At 32.0% G+C, this 26,016-nt stretch overlaps 2 protein-coding genes across 3 annotated transcripts in view; one reads left to right on the forward strand and one right to left on the reverse strand.

The window, feature by feature from the left end:
- Nucleotides 1-148: 148 nt before the first annotated feature.
- LOC114339946 (ubiquitin-like-conjugating enzyme ATG3) lies at nucleotides 149-13,966 on the forward strand. Its single transcript, XM_028290633.2, has 6 exons — nucleotides 149-441; nucleotides 618-840; nucleotides 3,123-3,349; nucleotides 3,658-3,801; nucleotides 4,629-4,756; nucleotides 9,326-13,966. Exons 1-6 carry the CDS (start codon nucleotides 370-372, stop codon nucleotides 9,474-9,476), a joined length of 945 nt encoding a protein of 314 aa, XP_028146434.1. The 5' UTR covers nucleotides 149-369; the 3' UTR covers nucleotides 9,477-13,966.
- LOC114339945 (zinc finger protein 345-like) overlaps nucleotides 13,892-26,016 on the reverse strand; it is a 46,787-nt gene continuing 34,662 nt past the window's right edge. For both annotated transcript variants that reach the window (XM_028290631.2, XM_028290632.2), the window contains one exon: nucleotides 13,892-24,869. In XM_028290631.2, coding sequence (XP_028146432.1) covers nucleotides 24,699-24,869 — 171 coding nt within the window. In that variant the 3' untranslated portion in view covers nucleotides 13,892-24,698. The remainder of the gene's footprint in view (nucleotides 24,870-26,016) is intronic.

Raw genomic sequence — 26,016 nt, forward strand, 5'->3', positions numbered from 1 at the left:
AAAAAGGGTATGCATTTTAAAGGATTTTTTTATGACACACTATAAAATATCCATAAATAGGCCCTCTATTTGACAACTCGACAGTGTTGCCACATCTAATGCGAGTACTTCTTAAATGGCCGTCCTTTTTTGTGTTTGCTTTTGTGTGTTTGTTTTTGTGAGTAACCAGGATCGCCAACTTTCTTAACTTGTGATTTTGATCGAGAAAATTTATCAACACCGGCAAGTGTGAGGGGCCGTGAGGGACCTATTTATTTATTTGTCAAAAACCAGACTTGCAGGCTAGCCTTATTGGCGACAGGAAAATTGATTTTGTAGAAATTCTGAACTGAGAAAAATCATTTTGAATAAAGTAGAGTACTAGAAAACATGCAAAACGTAATAAACAGTGTTAAAGGTACAGCCCTTGCAGTTGGGGAATATTTGACACCAGTTTTAAAGGTAAAATATTTGTGTAAACTTATGGTTATAATACTGTTTATTTAGTTAAGTAACACATATGTAATAATTAATTATGTTGTTTACATACCATTAGCTTAATTTACATTACCAAGAATTTGTGCAAATATTTAAACAAATAATTGTTTTGTAAATACAGGAGTATTTTTGTTATCTAGGAGTCAAAGTTCAAAGAAACAGGAGTGCTGACTCCCGAAGAATTTATAGCTGCAGGGGATCATCTAGTGCACCATTGCCCCACTTGGCAGTGGGCTGGAGGGGACGAGTCAAAGACAAAACCATATTTACCAAAAGATAAACAATTTTTGATAACCAGAAATGTGCCATGTACCAGAAGGTGTGAACAGATGGAATATTCAAGAGAGATGGAAAAGATAATTGGTAAGTAGATTTTTTAGTATGAGCTTAATTCAATTAATTAGTCTCCCTTAAATGCTTCGTTACATATTCACCCTTAAATACGCTACGAACAATTAAATACATTTAAGCAGGGTTAGCAAAATATTACCTACCTCATTAACATACATTGATAGGAATCATACATGTAAGTCATAAGATAAATTACAGGGCAGAGTGACTCCTTGACTAAATATTCGTTTTCCACATGTAATCCCATGCTTTCATATTTTTTCTTTCATCATGTATTTATAGTGTTGTCCAAAAATATTTTTAATAGTACCCATCATTACCGTCTAATTATCACATTGAAATTTCAAAAATCTACGAAAAACTGTCTGAACTTAATATCAGCAAAGGTCCTGGTCCTGATGGAATTCCCACTACTTTCGTTAAAACATTCATCTTCATTCTATCGCGCCCACTTTTTTATATATTTAATAAGTCTCTATTAACAGGGGAATTTCCAGACCGCTGGAAAAACTTTTATGTCACTCCAATATATAAATCAGGTCGAAAATCGGATATAGGTATAGGTAACTCTTGTCCCATTTCTATTCTTAGTGCTATTCCTAAAGTTTTTGAGAGCATTATTTCCGATTATTTAAGTTATGACTGCTCGCCAATTATAGGGGCCCAGCAATTTGGATTTACATCCAAAAAATCAGCAGAATTGGGTCTCATAACATATGTTGACTTTTTGACAGATGCTCTTGAGAGGGGTTTACAAGTTGACTCTGTGTATACTGACTTTTACAAAGCTTTCGACAAAGTTAATTATGAGCTCTTGATTCATAAACTTTATTTATACGGAGTTGATGGCCTTATATTGAAGTGGCTCAAGAGCTATCTTACGCAAAGATCGCAAATTGTCAGGGTTAATCATTACTATTCTCATACCATCTCTGTTACCTCAGGTGTACCACAAGGATCACACTTGGGACCTCTGTTGTTTAATATATTTATCAATGATCTAATACCCTGTTTCCAAGTAAGTGAAACTTTGTTATTTGCTGATGATTTAAAATGTTTTAAAATAATCACATGTGAGGCCGATTCACTTAGTCTACAAGGTGATATTGATCGCCTATCTAACTGGTGTATGCAAAATGGTATGTGTTTGAATGCATCCAAATGCCATATTCTTCGTTTTCATCGAACTCATCATCTAATCATCTTCGAATATAGTATAAATAATCTGACCTTACATTCTGCCTCTGAAACTAGGGATCTAGGTGTGATCCTTGACTCTGCCCTTAGCTATAAATCACACATTTCCAGTACAAGACAGAAGTCTATGAAGATGCCTGGCTTTATAAAGAGAACCACCAGAGACTTTACTAACATCTCAGCTATTAAATCCCTTTATTTCTCCCTGGTTAGACCTCATTTTGATTACTGTTCCATAATTTGGTCCCCCTATTACTTTAACTCATAAACTGAAACTTGAGGCTGTCCAACACAATTTTCTGAGATATACTGCCACTAAGATGCATGTATACTACGACTATTCTGCATTAGAGCGCATACTGAACTTACCTTCTCTTGAGGTACGCAGAAAACAAAGAGACTTAATAATTTTATTTAAAATTATCAACGGGCTGTCTCCAAAATATCTCTATTTGTCCCCAGTCGTTCGACTAAGCAGGTGCAAACCTTTTATGTTTCTTTTCATAGATTCAATTATTCTTACAACACATTTATTCCTAGAACTCTTTGATTAGCTAACTCATTAAATAACCTCGAAATATTTAATATATCAGTTTCCCGCTTTAAAAATTTCTTCCCTAACTTTTTAATACTTTCAGCCAGAGTTTTGTATTGTGATTGGTGTTACATGACCTGTATGTATTAGATAACTCAAAACCGTTATACCTTGGAGCATTTCTGAATTGATTTATGTGTTATCTTTTGTTTATAATTGTACTGACCTATATGTAATCTTATTCTTTTTTTCTTTTTTGTAACTGTACTACTCATAGAATTATTTTTTCTCAAACCACTTTGTTACGTTATATTATGATAATTCATGTTATATTATGATAATTTAGAACACTGTAACATTTATATCTGAATAAAGCTTGCCGTGAATAAATAAATAAATAAATAAATCATTATCATTGGCATCACAGCTCATTATGAACCAAAGCCTACTTCAAAGCAACCTCTATTGTATTCTCAGTCATGGAAAAAGTACCATAAGAACAAACTGTAGTAGATGTAGATAACATATCCCATACAAATGTGAATTATTTTTTTAATTTCAGAATCTGATGATGCTGACAATGGTTGGATAGATACCCATCATTATGATAAAGAAATGTCATCAGTGGAAAATAAAGTTTCAGAAATGACTCTAGAAAACACTAAATCCGAAAGCATGGAGGAAGCTGCACTCAGGGACAATGATGATGATGATGATGAGGATGATGATGACGAAGAAGCAGCTGATATGGAAGAATTTGAAGAAAGTGGAATGTTAGAAGATGACCAGGTAATAATACTGTTTATAATATTAATATTAACTATTTATTTTAATAATATTAACTTCTGATTGTCATTACTATACAGCATTTCACGTCAAGAATGAAACATTGCTCAGATAAGCCAATATATTTCTTATGGACAATAGAAGTGCAGTGATGCCATGCTGTACTGAGTAGAATTAATCATATAATGGCAGTCAAGTAGCCACCAGTGCCCGAGAGATTTAGCAACACTGATCTCCATAGGCAATGTTCTGTTCTTAACGTGAAACAAAGTATAGTGGGTGTTTTGGTAAATTATTTCATTTTTTCACAGATAGCTAAAGTGATTGAACCAGTAGAAACCAAGAAGAATGTTGAAGAAGATGGTGAAATTATACATACTAGAACTTACGATTTACATATTACTTATGATAAATATTATCAGACACCAAGATTGTGGCTTACTGGATACAATGAGGTAAGAAACTAATCTCTTTATACAATATTGGGACCGTGCAAGTTCGGCAAAGCGACCTCTATTTCTACGCTCTGTACTTTTATTCGCACTTTTAATTATATTGGCCAATTATATTAGTCCTGGTTGCTGGATAATTGTCAAGGCCATAGTCCAAAAAAATAATAAGAAGAAAAAATAAGATGTACTTAGGTTATGTTACTCAAACGTAAACAATTGTATGTAGTAAATAAAATTAGTTATTAAAATGCAGTACTGCAAGCAAAATACAATTAATTAAATTTACCTTTATATAATAATTGCATATCATTTCAATATTGTGGAGCAATATATAATTTTTCTGCTTCAATGACAGAAGGTATGAAATATACGTCAATTTGACAATTTCAATTGACAATATGAATTATTTAAGATAGTTGCAATATTTCTCCGCAACTCGCGCACAGTCGTTTCTCGTTTCCCTTCCAAGTACTTGCACACCGCGAATACACATAAGATATATTATGAGGGTTATGTTAATTTATAGTAGGTGGTGTTACGTGAGAAATAATTTATTCTATATTTTTGACGCCTGTCATACAAGCATGAAGTCTGTCAATTTCAAACAAAATTGACAATTTGTAGAATTTTTTTTATTCCCTATGTATACATAGGGAATACTCAATACATTCATAGAAGCATTCACAATTTTAAACAAGAATAAAAAAGATCTGAATGTTTCTCTAAATAATGCCAGATGCCTCTATCAAAACGACAGCGTTTTAGACAATTTAATTTTACATTTTAGCTTGTATTCTGTTCATTTTTATTTTTTAAAATGGTTGTTTTAGAAACACGAACCACTGTCAGTTGACGAATTATATGAAGACGTTAGTAAAGATTATATTCAGAAAACGGTAACTATGGAAACCCATCCTCATCTCAGTGTACCCAAAATGGCATCTGTGCATCCATGTCGGTAAGTTTATATATTCATCTAGCTACATTAATTATTAAAATGATAATAAATTTATATGTAAACTAAATTTCAATAAGACATGCAATGCATGTAAACCACGATTTTAGTTGTGGTGTTCAAAATTTATCTACTCATTCCATACTATAGTTTATTTTTTAACCAGGAGGAGTAAACTAAAAAGACAGATTCACGCCCAAGAAAGTCACTAGAATAATAACCAAATACATCTTCTTTTTTGGTTGATCTAGTCGGCCCTCAACGGTAATCCATATATATTATATTAAATTAATACGTCACTAAAGAGTTCCAAAAACAACTGCTTTTTATATAAAAGTAGACTAACAATTAAAAATTAAACGAATAACACAGAAAACACAAAAATCGCCGATATAACTTAATTAACCTATGAAATGTCACTAGTGTCAAAATTTGATAAATGTCATTAGTGTCAAAATTTTATAACAGTGGAGTAAACTTGCCTGCGGTTGGACCAATTACAAACAAGCAATACAGCGCGGTAAATTTGAATCACTCCTCTTGGTTAAAAAACAAACATAACAGTATATTATTAACATCACTTTATCACTTTTTCTCTTTTCTCTATTTATTAGTTTTTATTGTATAGTATATAAATTATTGTAATTACTGAAACATAGATAGTGAAAAAATAATCCTATTAATTAAATGAATGAATAATTTACGCAATTATATAAGTAACTGTCATCCAAAAATACCTGAACGTTCATTCCTTGCTGATGACGACATCACTGTCAACTACTGTTTGCATCTAGTGTATAGCTTCGATAAGGATAGCTTACTTAATGGCTTTATTTTGAATATGGAAAATTTTAAATTGGTCATTAAAATAAGCTTATGATCTAGAAGATGAAGTGAGTACATAGAATCTGTTTTTCTATTATTAAAACCCTTTTATGTTCTGCTATATGTTTGTTAAAGGTTCTACCAGTTTAACTGATATCCTTTGGGCAGTCACCACTTGAAATTTTGTATATAAGATTTTTTAACAAGAGTTGCATCGACCGTTCAAGATATGAGGTAGCTGAACCTCTGAATGTGTTCGTGTTCAACTCAAGTGAGGGTCAAGTGGTGCCCGGGGGCCTAATTATGTAATATTTACAACATCCATGTTACTTATAAAAATTCTAGTCAATGTTTCCATGACTGTATAATTTTGAAGGGTTTTTACCCAAATATTTTCAATTTTGGTGGCTTAGCACGTGAGCATCCTGTTCAGGCCCCTGATTCTAATTCAAATTTCGACTCAAAACAAGTCACAATCAATATGGCGACGTTGAAATGCGACTGTGCGAGCCTTGTGGATTTTAGTTGAACTAACGAAATGATGTCACAAAATAGCGACTTATCGAAATTAATTGCGACTTCAAAAAAGTGGTTGATATTATAATTTTTAGTCGAAATTATTGTGACACGGACATGAATGAATGGCCGAAAACGAGGTTAGGTTTAGTTTAGGAGATGTGTTTTGTTTGTTTCTTGCAAGGAAAACATAAAGCAAAAAGTATTAATATGGCTGGGTTTTATGAAACTTTGCTGGTTTTGGAGGAATTAGATAGAATAGTATTAAATTAGAAATATAATAATTGAGAATTTCCACAACGTGAATTATCAACACAATGAAAGATGTAAGGTAATAATCTGGGAAAATTAGTATAAAACAAGGAAAATTATGTACCAGCTATTTTATTGCTGGACATGCTGGAATCAAATCTTAAGATTTCATATACATATTAGTAATATAGCTATGTAAAGTCCTCAGAAAGTGTGCTATTTGGTTTATAAACAAATTAGCTCTCCGAAATATTTTTTTCAATTATTGCTCTGTAGCTCAGAAAATTATAATGTTAAACCAAAAACACACATAAAAATTCACTGTAATTTAATTCGGCACATAGATATTTTTTCCGGGCGGAAATTTTCCTCGAAAAATTCGGGTTTTCCAAACAAAATCTTTAATCTTCAACTAAAATTTTAGGGAAGTAATTATTTATCAATAATTAAACAACTTGGTGACATAAATCTTTTTTGTTATGAGTGTCTTGAAGATATATTATGAAAAGTTGTATGTACAAAGAGGACCGGAATAAAAAGGTAATGGTTCAAAGATTGAAATCTTGTTGTTTATAACTATATATACCTGGAACAACTTCTCGCAATTCCATTTTTTTTTCTTCGAAAAGGGCACAGAAGCCGTGCCCTTTTTCAACAGCGTTAACTCAATTTAATATAATATAATATTTTCTGAGGGGTTCTATTTGATTATAAGCCAAAAAGTTGTCTCTATAACATTCCTGAGACCGCTCAAATAGTCCAATTTCAATTCTGTAAAGTATGTTGAATATGTATAGTGCTTTTTTATACTAAAATCATAGTTATTCTGGTGTATCATAATCTTTCTGGTTATTATTTTGACCGAAACTTTTTACTTGACATTTTAATTATTGCTAAACTATTGGTTAGTGGTTACCAACCTTTTATGTCTTGCGACCCACCTCCTGATGTTTTTTCATATTCGCGACCCATCCGTCACCCATGATGATATATATGTACGTTATTCAGCTACTGTAAGAGCCATGCCTCGGTTGAGGAGGATCAATCAACCGAGGAGTAAGACAGGGAGACACCATATCTCCAAAACTATTTACTGCCGCACTTGAAGACATCTTTAAATCATTAAATTGGGAAACAAAGGGACTCTCGATAAATGGAAAGTATTTAAACCACCTAAGATATGCAGATGACGTGGTACTAATAGCCGACAGCTGGAAAGAACTGAAGGTGATGATCGATGAGCTTCATAGAGAATCCTTAAAAAAAGGACTAAAAATGAACTTGAGCAAAACTAAGCTAATGTCGAACAAAGATGATTAACCAACGATAACCATCCAAGGAACAAAAGTGGAACATGTAAAAGAATATATATATCTAGGTCAGAATATCAAGGTAAACAAAGAAAACCAAACTACCGAAATAAGCAGACGAGTAAGAATGGGATGGGCTGCATTCGGAAAACTCTCATATATACTAAAAGACAAAAAGATACCACAATACCTTCGAACTAAAGTGTTCGATTCTTGTATCCTTCCCGTTCTCACTTACGGAGCTCAAACCTGGACATTCACAAAAATGAACATGGACAAGATTAGAAAAACTCAAAGAGCCATGGAACGACAGATGCTTGGTATCTCACTCATAGATCGGCAAACAAACGAAGCAACCCGAAACAAAACAAAAGTAAGGGATGCCGTGGAACAAGCGGCTAAATTAAAATGGAAATGGGCTGGACACAAGGAACGTCTCGAAAATGGTAGATGGAGCAAGGAAGTTGGAAACTGGCGACCGTACGAAGCGAAGAGACCAAGAGGAAGACCTCAAATGCGCTGGAGCGATGACATCAGAAGAGTCGCAGGACCAATGTGGAGACGCCTCACACACAACAGAGATGAATGGCGAGAAATGGGAGAGGCCTTTATTCGACATTTCGAATAGAAAAAAAGGCTATAAAAAAAAGAGCCATGCCGCGACTCACCTGAAATCCGTCCGCGACCTACTAGTGGGTCGCGACCCACCGGTTGGGAAACGCTGGGTTAGATAATAATCTTTCATGTCATCAATTTATTTAATTATTGATAAATAATTACTTCCTAAAATTTTAATTGAGAATTACATTTTGAGAAAACTCGGATTTTCCGAGTAAAATTTTTGTTGAAGGAAATCGGAAAAAAAAATAACTTTGTGCAGAACTAAGTAACGGTGAATTTTTATTTGAGTGTTTTTGGTTTAAAGGAAAAATCTTAGGAGCTACAGAGTACAGAGCACTATTTTAAAAAAAGAAGATTTAGGAGTGCTAATTTGTTTATAAATAAAATAACACACCTTCTGCGGACTTGTCATACCCCATATTACTAATATATGCAATCTTAAGATTCGATTTTAGCAATAATATTAGCTGGTAAATAACTTTTCCCAATGACATTTTTTCGATAATTTTCCCAGACTATCAACAAATGTTGCGGTGGTTGCGTAGCCAATAAATCCAATAAACCGGAGAGCCGACCCAAATTTTGAGCAGTGTCAAAATGATAACGTTAATATCCCCAGTTGTAACTAATATCGAAATGAATAAAAATCGCAATAAATTGCGACCATCATGGCGGAGTCGAAATTAAATTGCAACCTCGAAATTAATTAGGATCAGGCTCCAGCACTGATGATCAATCAATCAATCAATAACTTTATTTCATCAGACTTTTACAAGTATTGAAATGCGTCAAATACAATCTATCAGTAAAAACTATAAGTACGGTTTGGAACTGATGATGATCTGTAATCAGATAGAAAACGTTCTGGATGTGTGATGTAGCCCTTTTTAGGGAATTTTAATAAATTATATACCTTTTTTAAAGGATTTTACTTAAATTTTTTTAGAATAAAAAACGTTAGATCGACTATAGTCTAAAATGAATACCTATTTATTTTCGAAAAAAATCATATTATGCCATTTAAAATTAATTTCGTTTTTTATTCCAGACATGCTGAAGTGATGAAGAGTATCATCGAGACTGTGATGGAAGGTGGTGGAGAGTTAGGAGTGCATATGTATTTAATTATTTTCTTAAAATTCATGCAGTCGGTTATACCTACTATCGAATACGATTACACGCAAAATTTTACCATGTAAAGCTGATATTTTTATTTGACACCGTAGTCGAATGCTGTTGAACGATATAAAAGATCAAAATCAGTATTTTGCTCCAATTTGAAGTGTTTTGTTTTTAAAATACTTGTTTGAGTCTCATTTTTTATTATTATGGATTAATATTGTTATGTTACTCTGGTCCATGTGTTAAACAAAGGTGAATGCAGCTAAATAATTGCCAATTTAATTTTCTTTTAAATTTAGTGGTCCCTATAATCAACCCAACTAATAAGAACTCATAGAAAAAAAAAATCATATAAAAACGTAAAACTTTTTATAGTACTAGATCAGAGCCCTAAAAATCATAATGTTCCTAAAATCCCTAAAAATCATACCAAAAAGCTGAATTTTACGGAGAATGTTAATTTCGAAACACATGCATCGTTGAAGATGCAGAAAGTTTGCCACTCCTACCCCGAGATGCCCCCTAAAACCTCGCTCGCAGGAGGAAACGGAAAAATGGATTTACCAAGAATCTGAACGCTGTAGAAAAAAAAAAAAGAATGTGTGTGTACTTTGTACGCACGTAAGAAGTTATACTTCTAATATATGATTTCAACGAAATCAATATAACAGTTTATTTATATTTTATTTAAATATTAAACTAATTTTAATATGTACTTACTACTTGCCAACAATTTTTATTAAAACAATACGAAAAATTAAAAAAAATAAAAGAATAAAACACACGCAAACACATTGAAAAATGAAACCAAAGAAATTATTTCTGAACAATTGTTGAGAAAATTTGAACTAAATACGTATTTTCTGAAAAAAAAAATATAATAAATATACTTACAATCATAAAATGAATAAAAAAAAATAAAAAAATAAAAATTTGCATTTGGAATTGAACCTGCGTCTATAAGGTTTAGATTATTTTGAACTCACCCCACGCAGAATTTAACTACCGAGACATGTGAATGAAGTGGAAAGATATACCTAGCAACTAAACGTTTTAAAATTTTTTTGACAGTTGCTTATTCTGTTAGTTTAATCAAATAAGTTTGATTCTTGTGGAATTAAAATACGACAAAATATAATGTAGACTAAAAAAGGCAATATATTAGATGGAGATTTTTGTTGGTAATCAAATTATGTAAATCAAAGCATTACCTACTAGCTAGGTAGGTACATTTTCCAAATAGGTATTTACCTAATTTGTAATTTTTTATTACAATACTGAAACATTTACAATAAGGTACGTACCTGTTGCTTTTAAAAACTATTTAAAAAGTCACTACAATTATGAACTTGCTTTTTGTCACTGTCCTCACAACAATAAAAACTAATATACACAACATTTTGTTTATCCAGAATCTCCATTTGAACAATTATTGGCAGATGATTTTAACACCCAGTCAGATCCCTCATAACGTTTCATACCATACTGTCGGTGTGCGCATGCGCCCAGCAAAATAAAAATTTACCCTCGTGCCTAAAGAAGTGTAACTTCAAAAATGTTTCAAACAAGAAATGTAGCCGAGATAATTTTGAACAATGTGTAATATTTCTTATGTAGAATGAACTGTTCTCGCAGAAACAACGCTTGAAGCGACCGGAGATTTTGAATGCCATTTCAGTTACAAGTTCAGTGTTTTTAGGTATATTTAGTATTCAGCGTTTTTTAGGAATAATTCAAACGCCTCTTATTTGTTGCTAAAACTTAAAATCGACATTTCTTGTTATAGGTTTTTAAGATTAGGCTTTAACAATGGAAATTCCATAGCAACCGGTTAATGGACGTGATAAACTTCATTGGTCTCATAAGAATCATAAAAATTCATACGAAAATTGCTTCAATCTTCATCTGTAAAACGTATTTTGATTTTTGTTGATACGGGGTTGGTATAAGTCAGGCAACGCTCTCGAAAAATGTTTTGAGGGTAACGTAATGGGCCAAAGTTATCTGGAAATGTTCGAAGATTTACGTGGGCAAATGGACAACGATCCAACACTCACCAACATCCGTAATTTCATGTAGGATGGAGCTTCACCGCACTACGCGCAATGTATGCGGGAGTACCTTAATGTTCATTTTGGAGAATGGATAGGCAGACGAAGAATCGTTGAGTGGCCAGCACGGTCCTGTGGCCTAACGCCCTTGATTTCTTCCTGTGGGGCCTTCTCAAAGACCCCGTTTTTGCAAGAGGACCACGCACCCCTCCCGACCTCCAAAACTGCAATAGGGCTTTTCATTCACAGTCATTTGTTTCGAGCTTCTGTCATGTGTCACATAATATTATTATATCTACGTCGTACGTTATTGGTATATATCAATGATACAAACCAAAGACGTACGACGTAGATATATTATGTGACACATGACAGAAGCTCGAAACAAATGACAATCGATGAAAAGCCCTATTAAAGAAGAATTTGATAATCTTCGCTCCAGCTTGACGTGCTTCGCCGTATCTGACTCTCCGTTGCAGTAAATACATTGATCAAGATGGGCATCAATTTATACACTTCAGTAACCCTTTGTCGAATCCCTTTTGCAATTTTTTTGAATAAATTCATTTTGACCCTGCATTTTTTCTTATTGCAAACTAGCTGACCCGGCAGACTTCGTACTGCCTCAATAGATAAAAACAAACTTTTGTATACAATAAACTTAAAATAAACAAAAGGAATTCGTAATTAATAAACAAAAAATGCTCGATGTGAATGAGGTCTTATTATTATTTTTAATTAATTACACACGATGTTAGGAGTAATAAAGTTTTTTTAAAAGTAACAAAATAAAGTTTGTAGTGCAACAGCTTCAATCTTAAATTTGTTTATCTTATAATGAATATTATAACAGCTTTATTTTATCTACATTCAAAACAACCCTGTATTTATGATTGGGGTTCGGGGTGGTTCCAACTCTATAGGTGTTGATTAAATAAAACAAAATTAAATAAACAAGTGAACGAAGTAAATTAAAATTACATAAATGAAATTGAATAAAAGTAAATAAAAATCAGTAAAACTGAATAAAATTAAATACAAATAAATAAAACCATATTAATTTAAATACAATTAAATAAAACTAAAAAAATGAAATAAAAATAATAAATAAATTTAAAAAAAAATAATAAAATTAAATAAAAGTAAATAGAATCTAATAAAAATAAATAAAATTTAATAAAATGAAATAAAATAATATAAACGAAAATAAATAAAATACTTAAATTAAACAAAATTAATTAAAAATTAAATAAAATGTTATAAATTGCTTCTTGTTCTTTTTGTGTGCTCAGAATTTTTCTCCTGTTTACGCTTCGTCAGAAAAGTTCCGTTTAGAGATATTTTTTAAAAATTTCGCAAAATTAAACAATTTATATTTTGTCCAATCTGAGTCCCAAAGTTAAACTGTTCCACTTCTCTTCTATGAAATTTGTCGCTCGTTCTTCTGTCCTCAGAATATTTCTACGGCTTGAGATATTGTATTTCGGACACCGATTGCGCTAGAGAAAAAATTTTACTACGTTTCTGCTTAGAATTCAGCAAGGAGTCTACTTACCTAATTTCGTATTTTTCACGTCATTATAGTGAGAGCTACAGCGTCATGGGCAACTCCCTTATGACGTACGGGTATGAAATATAGATAACAACCTACTGCGAGTCCGGTCGAATACTGCCAAATTTCATAAAAATCGGTCAAGTCGTTTCGGAGGAGTATGGCAACAAACACTGCGACCGGAGAATTTTATATATTTATATATATGTTAAATATTTAAATGGATATTAAAAAATAACGGTTGGTGATAGAAAAGTGAAACTTTAGGACTGTATGTATCTTTTGGTTCTACATCACATAAAATTAAAAAAGAAAAGTTTGTCCAAAAAAATAAAAAAATAATTATGGGGGGCCTATGATTGTAATACAATTATATTTTACATTTGTTTTGATGGATGATCGTAGCCTGTAAATCTTTATATTGGCGGTAATACCAATTTGACAGTTGACTTACCTGGTCTCGATCTTATAGGCATTAGCCATGTTTCCTTTCTTGCTTATTGTGAACATTTCTGAATGGTTTTTAGTATGTCCGTTCTTTAATCTTGTGGAATTCTCGTGTTGTCTATATTGATGAATAAAAATATATGATCTGGATAGGATATGGTTGATGCATATGTGCGCACTGTAGGGTAAAGTAGAGAATTCTACAAACACTTAAAAAACCTTTTCTTCTTTATACACTTTTAAATAATTTTATTTTTATGTGTTAAAAATTTTGATGTTAATAAGAGAAATGATTAACAACAGAATAAACTTTATAAATGAGATTCTTGTTTACTTGGAGCAAAAAACTGGCAAGTTTAAAAGTGCAAAGATATAGACTTTTTGTTATACATATATTTTTACAATTAGAGGAAAGCGCCTACGCAATAAATACATACACTCATTTTGTTTTAAAATTCATTTGCTTTATTAAAATATTTATAATGTACAATAAAAATAAAATATTTTAAGTATACCATTTCACGACTTTTAATTACATACGCTCTATTCATACACTCACCGGCAGAGAAAACGGGCACCCCAAAAAATGGGTCCTTTTTAATGTCTTGTATTTCCTAAACCTGATGTCCGATTTAAGTAATTTTTTTAATATGTTATAGCCTTATTCTTTATCAATATCGCTGTAATAATATTGTTGCTAGACAGGTACATTGTCATTGTATACAGGGTGTACGAATCAAACTGTGTTTTTTTCTCAAACTTTGGAACACCCTGTGGAATGTTCTAGCTTTTATAAAATACTAAAATTAAAACCCAACTATAGCCACAGATTTTCTTAACATTCTGTTTTTTTATTCATTCGCTTATGTTGGATAATAAAAAAGTTAGGCACTTTAACAACTACCCCTGTTTTTCGTCAATACAGGGTGTTTTTCAATAAGTACGGCAAGCTTTAAGGGGTAATTCTGCATGATAAAATAATGACAGTTTGCTTTATAAACTTCTGCCCGCAAATACTTCGTTTCTGAGATAGGGGGTGTTGAAATTGTTCTTACAAACTGACGATTTATTTATTGCTCTAAAACGGTTTGTGATATGCAAATGAAATTTGGTAGATTTTAAGAGCTAGTTATTGTACATTTTTTGGCATACAACTGAGAATTTTATATTCACCATTGGCGTGCATACGTGCATATATCTAAAATATTTATACCCGTATGCACGCCAATGGTGAATATAAAATTCTTAATTGTATGCCAAAAAATGCGCAATAACTACCTCTTAAAATCTACCAAATTTCATTTGCATATCACAAACCGTTTTAGAGAAATAAATAAATCGTCAGTTTGTAAGAACAATTTCAACACCCCCTATCTCGGAAACGAAGCATTTGCGGGTATACGTTTATAAAGCAAACTGTCATTATTTTATCATGCAGAATTACCCCTTAAAGTTTGCCGTACTTATTTAAAAACACCCTGTATTAACGAAAAACAGGGGTAGTTGTTAAAGTGCTTAACTTTTTTATTATCCAACATAAGCGAATGAATCAAAAAACAGAATGTTAAGAAAATCTGAGGCTATAGTTTGGTTATAATTTTAGTATTTTATAAAAGCTAGAACATTTCACAGGGTGTTCCAAAGTTTGAGAAAAAAACACAGTTTGAATCGTACACCCTGTATACAATGACAATGTACCTGTCTAGCAACAATATTATTACAGCGATATTGATAAAGAATAAGGCTATAACATATTAAAAAAATTACTTAAATCGGACATCAGGTCTAGGAAATACAAGACATTAAAAATGACCCATTTTTGGGGTGCCCGTTTTCTCTGCCGGTGAGTGTATATAAAATCTTAGTTAACAGAAAACAACTGGATACATGGAGAGACTGTCCAAAAATGAAACATGATGCGGTGTTGTCAAGTTGCTCTGATTATATTTTCGACATCGGATGCATTTCATCGTTAATAATTTTAAAATGATCAATGACATCAATCAATGTACACATTGACAAAATCTTCCATATAGTACGTAAAATCTTAACAACAAATAACAGCTGGATACATGGAGAGACTGTCCAAAAATTACGGGAAAATGTAGTGCTGCCAAGTTGTAGACGGAGAGGCAGCGCTGAAAAATCTCTTTGAATTTACTAAAGCTAAATTTTTCACAGTTGATTACTTTGATTGTGTAGAGAAACATACTGCGGTCGGTCAAGCTAAACATAGAACAGGGGTTACTGAGAGGGTATCAAAGTTGCTTTCCTACAAAGGTAATTAAATCCATTTACTAAGGCTGAAAATCAGTACACACACTCTAAATTGAATATAAATAAAATTTATTATAGTCGGTCAGCTGTATGACGGGACAGAGCCGGTCAGTCGGCCCCAATGAATGTACAGGGTTATTCGCTATATTTTGACCCCTTGTAAACTGCTTTATTTACAGAATTAGAAAAAATGTAAAATATAAAAGGTATTCGATTTTTTAATTATGATTTTTTGAACATATATATCGTACTAGTGACGTCATCCATCTGGGCGTGATGACGTAATCTACTATTTTTTTAAATGAGAATAGGGGTCGTGTGGTAGCTCATTTTAAAGGTTATTCAATTCTCTGTAATACAGTACTATAAACATTAAGATCATTATTTATACAGGGTGTCCAACATTTTTTTTTAATTATTAATTAAACAATTAATTTAATTAAATAATTTTTTTGGACACCCTGTATAATTAATCATGTTATTGTTTATATTACTGAATAGGGAATTGAATAACCTTTCAAATGAGCTAGCACACGACCCCTATTCTGATTTAAAAAATAGTCGATTACGTCATCACGCCCAGACGGATGACGTCACTAGTACGATATATATGTAAAAAATCGAATAACTTTTGTATTTTACATTTTTTTCTTATTCTGTAAATAATAAGCAGTTTACAAGAGGGTCAAAATATAGTGAATAACCCTGTATATTCATTGGGGCCGACCGACCGGCTCTGTCCCGTCACACAGCTGACCGACTATAATAACTTTTATTTATATTCAATTTAGAATGTATGTACTGATTTTCAGCCTTAGCAAATGGATTTAATTACCTTCGTAGGAAATCAACTTTGATACCCTCTCAGTAACCCCTGTTCTACGTTTCGCTTGGCCGACCGCAGTATGTTTTTCTACACAATCACAGTAATCAACTGTGAAAAATGTAGCTTTAGTAAATTCAAAGAGATTTTTCAGCGCTGCCTCTTGGACTATTGCTCTGATTATATTTTCAACATCAGGTGTATTTCATTGTTAAAGATTTTAGGGAAGGGTACGGTTTAAAATCAACATTTCAAGCAAATTTTTGTGATTTTTGAATTAAATAAGCCTATTAAGTACAATTCACAGAACATTTAAACAACGGTGGCAAATTTTTACAGACACCTCAAAAAAATGGATTTTACTGTGGACATCAGAACTCATCAATGGATTAAACAAAACATCCAAAAAATATTTTATTAGCTTATGAGTTTCTCGAGGTAACACTGTCGAGATTTTTTATTTTTAACGATTTTTAAGTTCTTGGTATCACTCGTAAGTAAAAAAAAAAATGAAATTGTAACAACAAAAAATGAAATTATAAATAATATTAATAATACATAGATATACAATAGGTAATAATAAAATATGTACTAACTCGATATGTTATTGACTTACTAATCGTGGTATTTTCTTATTGACTTCCTCTTTCAGTATGGGTAACCACATCCTACTGCATTCTACCGAGGAATTTGCGACACAATTGGTTTCATTTAGCATAATTTCCTCGTGATTTACTATGGAATCTCTAACGCGAAAATTTTACTGCTATAGTTGCATTTGGTTGTCTTTTTAAAGACAGATCACATGCTATGATTTTTTGTGACGGATATTCTTGAGTTGGGGTTGATTTCATGTAATCGAATGAACTATCTTTCAGTAAAGTCGTCCCAGGAAGGCAACTCATAAATATTGGCAATATCATTTTAAAGTCTTCTACTTTAAAATGTATAATATATGTATGTCTGAATTACCAATATAAATGAGTCAGATTAAATAAATTATTAGAAGAATATTTTACTTTGCAACAACATTTTTGTTTATTTTAGTAGTATTTTGTATTGTGACAACGACACCCAATTTGGCCGTCGAAACGTTAATAAAATTATTTTTTTCAATTTAATTGTGGCTTATTTCCCATAAACATAGTTACTCATCTTCTTATTTGTCTGTCAAATCGGACAGTGATGCAGATTGGAATATGTTTTTTGAATCGCGGAGGAATCTACAAAAGAGATGGCGGACAGTTGTTGAACATTTCTCACTACGCTCAAGCGTGCTGGCGCGAGGCCGCGGCAAAGCGAGTCGAGGGTAGGGATATTCAACACGCTGTATCTCTTGTAATTTTGCTCCGATCAATCTGACATTTTCAGAGAGTATTCTTCATGTTCTATGCAAGTTATGCACTTTCATTTAAAATAATAAAAAAAATAAATATTTCAAACCATACCTCCCTTAAGATGAACAATAGCTTCAATCAATGTACGCATTGACAAAATATTCGAATATACTACCAAACTACAAACATAAACTGTAGCAAGGAATGGAACGAAAAAAAACGACCTTCGCTTAAAAAAATGACCACATTATGTAATGTGTTACTCTACTTGGAGCTCATTAGATATTGGTAGGTAAAAGACCCCCTTTTTGAGTATAAATAAACTTTTTAAGGAGATTTTTACTTTCTAAATTAAAAAATTTACTTTTTGAGTTAAAACCTTTCTTAGTGTCACGTCATAGGAACACTGTTCTATAATTATATCAAGAAATTCGAAATAGAAACGAAGTTATAGCTGTATTTATAACGGTACCTACAACATATGAATACAACAACGCGTGCGAAGCCTGACCTGTGCAGCTGCAACTCGACAGATGGATTCTAAAAATTATAAAGCAAGCACGTGTTTTATATTATTGCAATTTACCGAAAGTATTGTTTTGAAAATCAGAAAAATGTCTGGATCTGGTAGTTATTTAAAACAGTCGAAGTAAGGGACCGCATCGAAACAAGCATATTATTAAAAGATAATTTAAAAGTAGTCAATTTACTGCTGAGTTACTCAGTTCCCCAGCAAAAATTAAAATCTAGTGATGCATTGCATGCACCTTATGGAAATAAAAATTGAAGAAATAGCAACGAATAGGTCGGAAAATATCGACGAAGCTCATATTGCTCAAGCCAATACCAATAGAAGGAGCAGAGAGGCATCGAAAGAGGGTAAAATTATGAAAAAAATCTTTGATCTATCACTTACAGTTTTTACTAGAAAAGTGAATGCACCCTATATGCACCAGCAATTGCTGATTAGAGGAAAAAATAAATATGACCATTTTATTCGATAAAATTTCTGGAATTCACATTTTTCAAAACTGGTAGACGTTTTTCTCAAAATCTACTAGATAAATCCTAGTAAACTAAATTTTTTTTTAAAACTTTATAATAAATAAAAAACTAAATAAACTTACTAAAAAATTCCAAAAAGCCCCACCTTTTTCGTACAGGGGTAAATTCACCCCCCAAAACATGTTTTTTCGAACTATTGATAAAATCGCGTATAAATACCATAAAAATATACAACAATTAAATTTTTAAAGGCTTACTTATCAGTTTTAGGTCTCACGAAATGAAACACGTTGGAATTAAAAAAAAGTTGTTACGGGAAGGCAGAAAAATGTCCCCCAAATTAAAATGCGTCTTTCGGAAGACGCCTTCTGCGGTAATGAAAAACAACTAAAAGTTAGAAACATTTTTTTGTATACCTCGAAACCTTAAAGAAATTATAATCCTAAATATAATAGTTTTTTCTTTAAAAATATTTAAAAATTGTTTTTTTTTCAATTTAGAAAGTAAACGTCTCCTTACATTGAAGTTCATTTAATTGACATACATTTTAGGCCTGGATCCCGCGTACCAAAAGAAGTTTATTAATAGCAAGCTGAAAATTTGTTAATAGCTTAACGGTGTCTAGTCGAACAAACTTTGATGTACGGGAACACTGGAACAGGGGAAGTTTTCCATACAAGGAAACATAATTCCTGTCATTTGACATGTTCTACGTGTCGGACTTATTAAAATGCCCAACGTATCTGTCGAACAAACATTTTTTTCATATATTATATAAAGTTTGCTATTGAATAAACTTAAAAACAACCTGCTAGTTTTCACAATCATAAACTTGTCAAGATGACAAGTTCCACAATTATAATCACGTTCCACAATAAAAACTTCCCTGTTCCAGTGTTCCCATATATCAAAGTTTGTCCGTCTAGACACCGTTAAGCTATTAACAAATTTTCAGCTTGCTTAATGTTGTTCTGAAGCTATTTTCTTGTGGCATTTTTATAATCAAGTATATTCAAATGGGAAATAAGCCACAATTTTACCTAAAAATGATTTTATTAACGTTTCGACGCCCAAGTCGGGTGTCGTTGTCAAAATACAAAATAATACTAAATAAATAAAATGTTGTTGCTTAGTAAAAAATTCTTCTAATAATTTATTTAATCTGACTCATTTATATCGGTAATTCAGATTTATAATTTATTAATCTTTTACTATGGAATCTCTAACGCGAGAATTTCAGTGCCACCGTTGCATTTGGTTGTCTTTTTAAAGACAGATCACATGCTATGATTTTTTGTGGCGGATATTCTTGAGTTGGGATTGATTTCATGTAATCGAATGAACTATATTTTAGTAAAGTCGTCCCAGGAACGCAACTCATCAATATTGGCAATATCATTTTAAAGTCGTCTACTTTAAAATGTATAATACGTGTCTGAATTACCGATATAAATGAGTCAGATTAAATAAATTATTAGAAGAATTTTTTACTAAGCAACAACATTTTATTTAAAAGACTAAGTTTTCACTCTAATGGCATATAACATATCCCACCAGAATGAAAACAATGGGAACCTTCTCTGGTTACACCTCCGAGACTTCTACAATTTGCAAGCCATACGGATGCTGAGACTAAGGAAGATGAGGGAATTCTACAATTTACAATTCACGTCACATCTGCTCAGCGCGGTAAAGTTCCAACGAGACTGGTTCCCTTCATACTCCACACAGAGTAAATGTAAATCAAAAATGAATAACCATTTTCAATTTTGATTTACATTTACTCTGTGTGGAGTATGAAGGGAACCAGTCTCGTTGGAACTTTACCGCGCTGAGCAGATGTGACGTGAATTGTAAATTGTAGAATTCCCTCATCTTCCTTAGTCTCAGCATCCGTATGGCTTGCAAATTGTAGAAGCCTCGGAGGTGTAACCAGAGAAGGTTCCCATTGTTTTCATTCTGGTGGGATATGTTATATGCCATTAGAGTGAAAACTTAGTCTTTTGCTAGCAGTTGCCGCTAGGGCATCTATGCCATTTCGTTCGTTGCAATTCGGGACTGCACGCTGGGGTTTGTTTTGGTTGGATCAGGGAGAGCAGCATATGTGCCTCCTGATGAGAGACTAATAAGTTTCGAAACCGGTAGAGGTGCTTGCAGCACTCTCTGATTGGACTGGAATATGGTTCGGCTGTATTTTCGTTTTGCAACGAAATTGAAAATGGTTATTCATTTTTGATTTTTAACATTTTATTTATTTAGTATTATTTTGTATTTTGACAACGACACCCGACTTGGGCGTCGAAACGTTAATAAAATCAATTTTAGGTAAAATTGTGGCTTATTTCCCATTTGAATATACTTGATTATAAAAATGCCACAAGAAAATAGCTTCAGAACAACATTAAGAAACCGGTATGGGCCTAGCGTTTGTCAAAATTTTAGGAGATTGGAAACTTTGTACGAGAACTTGGCACACTGTCAAAATTCAATTAAATTTTTAAGACGATGTAGAGACAACAATTTAATACCAAAAGGCTTGAGGTTACGGCCAGCATACTCAAGCAGAAGACTCCAAAATATTTTACATAGAGCCAGTGTGTCAATGATCCGGGAAAGGTTACAATTTCATAGATCAAATTTATATTTTATTGAACAAGACATCGTAAGTATTGAAGATTTGCTTTACGGAATGATATCAAATTCTGATTTTGATCGAATTATTTTTAGTTTACACATAATTTATCAAAATTCATATCAGAAACAAAGAAATATACATTTAAATAAATTTAATATTCTTTTAGAACAAAATAGTATACATACTTTTGATAACCTAAATAGAAATAATGACATATTAGCGACAGTTGTCAATCTATCAAATAGACATTTAAATGCAACGGAAAATTTGGTATTGTCAAAAGGTTTAAACTATGCTGTCACTCATCCATCTATTCCAAAATTAGACATAATTAGCGCAGTGGAAAAAATATCCCAGTGTTTACCAGCTCATGAAAAAGAACAATATAGGGTACTATGCAAACTTGAATTGGAAAAATCTAATAAAATTGAACAGAACATCAGCAAAGAGGAAATAAAAGCTTTAAAAACTTTAAAAAATGATGACTCCATAACAATCCTACCAGCGGATAAAGGAAATGCAACTGTAATAATGGATAAAGTACAATATGAGGACAAAATTACAGATCTAATTACAAATGGACCTTATACCAAATTAACGAAGAATCCAACGAAGACACTGGAAAACAAAATCTATAGAACTTTATTCAAATTTAAAAATGACCTAACGTACTATCAAAGAAAATTAATGACACCTCATTACAGTAAGACACCACATTTTTATGGAGTACCGAAAATTCACAAAGCAAATATTCCACTTAGACCTATTTGTAGTACCATCAATTCTCCTTGTAGTGAACTATCAAAATTTTTATTAAATATTATAAAACCATTTGCAAATAATAATGACACATTTATAAAAAATACACAACATTTTTTAAACAAATTATCAAATATTGAATTTAATTAAAATAATATTTTAGTAAGTTTTGACATAAACAGTTTATTTACAAATGTGCCATTAGATAAAACTTTAAACAGAATCAAAACGAAATTAGAAAATGATAATACATTAACAACTAGGACAAGACTAAATGTATCAGCTATAATGGAGTTATTGACATTATGTACTAATAATACCTATTTTCAACTAAATAATGAATTCTATAAACAAAATTTTGATCTCGCAATGCGCTCTTCTTTATCTCCATTATTGGCTAATATATTTATGGAGGATTTCGAAACTAATATCATTTCTAAACAAAATTTAAAACCCACAGTATGGTGGAGATATGTAGATGATGTGTTTTCCATATGGCCTCATAGATCGGAATTGTTGGATACGTTCCTGAATATTATAAACGATCAAGAAGAGACAATTAAGTTTACAATGGAAAAGGAATACAATAACACCCTACCTTTCCTAGATGTTTTGGTCTCAAAGAAGGATACTGGATATGAGACTCAAGTGTATAGAAAACCAACACACACCAACAGATATCTCAATTACAAATCAAATCATAACATCAACGTTAAAAAGGGAATCATTATATCCTTATATGATAGAGCCAAAATTACTTGTTCTAACGAAAATTCATTTTTAGAAGAAAAACAATTGTTAACATCTGTTTTATTAAAAAAATGATTATCCCATATCGTTTATAAATAAGGAATTGTCAAGATTGGATCGAATGGAACAGAACAACTTAGAACGGGATCCTACAACATTCACAAGAAATAATACGAGGAAAATATCAATACCATATGTAAAAGGACTATCCGAGAAACTTAAAACAATAGGAAATAAATTCAACATATCAACAACATTCAAAACAACAAACACATTGAGATCTATTCTATATAAAACTAAACCTAACAGTGAACAAGCAAGAACAAAGAATTGTATTTATAAAATACCTTGTGAATACGAACAATTTTATATAGGTGAAACGTCAAGACCATTAGACGTTAGAGTAAATGAACATCAGTCTTATATAAAAAATAGAGAATTTGATAGATCTCAAATATGTCAACACGCTTGGGATAATGAACATAGAGTTCAGTGGAGAGATTCAAATATAGTCCTAAAAGAAGCAGATAGTAAAAAGAGAAAAATCAAAGAAGCGGCTCTAATTATGCTAAATGAAACCAATTGTGTCGCAAATTCCTCGGTAGAATGCAGTAGGATGTGGTTACCCATATTAAAGGAGGAAGTCAATAGAAAGAAAATACCACAATTAGTAAATCAGTAACAATCGAGTTAGTACATATTTAGTATTTTAGTATTATTTAAAATTTAAAATATCAAGTCAGAATTTGGTATTAGTTTTGAGAGTAAACTAAATGTAAACCCAAATACTTACGATGTCGGGATAGTATCACGAGGTTTTTCCTGGTTTTCCCTCGTGATTTACTATGGAATCTCTAACGCGAGAATTTCAGTGCCACCGTTGCATTTGGTTGTCTTTTTAAAGACAGATCACATGCTATGATTTTTTGTGGCGGATATTCTTGAGTTGGGATTGATTTCATGTAATCGAATGAACTATATTTTAGTAAAGTCGTCCCAGGAACGCAACTCATCAATATTGGCAATATAATTTTAAAGTCGTCTACTTTAAAATGTATAATACGTGTCTGAATTACCGATATAAATGAGTCAGATTAAATAAATTATTAGAAGAATTTTTTACTAAGCAACAACATTTTATTTATTTAGTATTATTTTGTATTTTGACAACGACACCCGACTTGGGCGTCGAAACGTTAATAAAATCATTTTTAGGTAAAATTGTGGCTTATTTCCCATTTGAATATACTTGATTCAGCTTGCTTATTAATAAACTTTTTTTGGTACGCGGGATCCAGACCTATTTACAAATTTGCACTTCTTCATTGCGATACCTACTATAAAAACTAAACACAAGTTTCTAATAACAATGTCTGATTTTAGTTTGGAATTCCCTCTACCTCTCCCTCATTCTTTCTCTAAAAGCTTAACATTCTAAAAGTTAGCTTGAAAGGTTAACATTCATAAGTTTCCTAAAAGAAACAAGACTGGAACAGGAATTTTATAAAATGAATTCAAGAGCAAACCTGTAACAATGAGACTTCTTTCATATGACACAAACACGTTCTGTATATAACTTAGTACGTAGTATTTAAAAAAAAACGTATAGGAAATCTTCATCTGCATCAATTATTGACTAGAACCCAGTCTTGCACCAATTCTTCTACTCACTTTCTTCTTTAATTGAATATGTTATCACGCATACTTGTTGTCCTTGGGAATCTGTCAATACCTGTAAACTTGGAACGATATCTTCGTCCAACACGTCTTGCAGGATCATTGCATCGGAAGAATTGGGTTCCAAAAGACCCTCTGTAGGACTTTGGTCCATTTCCTAAAAAAAAGAGTTTGGATATATACAGTATGTCCCTGTAAATTGAAACCATATGGAAAATTTTTTAATTATTAATTTTGCGAAAAAAGTTATTCTTCATAAAAAGTTATGTATGGTCTAAAACCCAAGATTCCATCATCAGATATCAAATTTTATGAATATTATACCAGGTATGTCAAAAAATAGGAATTTCGCTCAATAGTAAAGTAGCTTTATTTTTCACAATATTGAAAATTGTTATTATGACAAGTTGTTTGGAATTAAGACCTATATTCCAATATGCAATTATATCCTTCTAATTGAAAATATCTTGGACAGATTACACGTGGAGAGAGATACAACTTACTCCAACTCATTATGGAAAGATTCAAGCAAAAAAAAGCAAAGGGAGACGCAGGATATCGTGGCTGCGCAACCTGAGATAATGGTACGGATTTACAGCAAATGAAATTTTCAGGGCAGCCGTCTCCAAAGTCCGAATAGCTATGATGATTGCCGACCTCCGTCGCGGAGATGGCACTTGAAGAAGAAGAATTGAAAACAAATTTCTTAAATTATGGATAACCAACATTATTATTAAATTACATTATAAACGTCATTTTTTTTTTGTTCAAATAATTATTTTATTCCAATTTCCTTATTGTTCATTTTTTAACTTTGCGTTTTGTTTTTTATCCTAAAAACAGTTGGCGTGTAACTTTTCTATCAACTAAGAATTCTATTTAAGGTAGTGTTCTCATCAGTGTTACTAAAAGCCAAAAAATAGCATGCTTGAGCCACCAAAATGTTTTGGGTAAAAACCCTTTAAATGTTGATAGTTGTTATGTTATACTACATATTAATAAAAATATTTAATGATGTTGCAAATATACCTTGATATTACCCAAGGTAACACTGGACTCTTCCCACGTGGTTGGAATTTGAGGATTAAAACCTCATATATTGAAGTTCAATGGCCAACTGAGTTGGCTTGAGGAAGAGTCATGTGTTGCCCTGGGAAATATCCAGGTATATTTGCAACATCATTAAATATTTTTATTAATATGTAGTATAATATAACAAACTGTCATCATGATTAACTATTTAGATGGAAAATAAGCCATAATTAAATTGAAAAAAAAATTTATTAACGTTTCGAAGCCCAAAT

Source organism: Diabrotica virgifera, chromosome 3, assembly GCF_917563875.1.
Source record: "Diabrotica virgifera virgifera chromosome 3, PGI_DIABVI_V3a".
In the NCBI taxonomy this organism is placed as follows: domain Eukaryota; kingdom Metazoa; phylum Arthropoda; class Insecta; order Coleoptera; family Chrysomelidae; genus Diabrotica; species Diabrotica virgifera.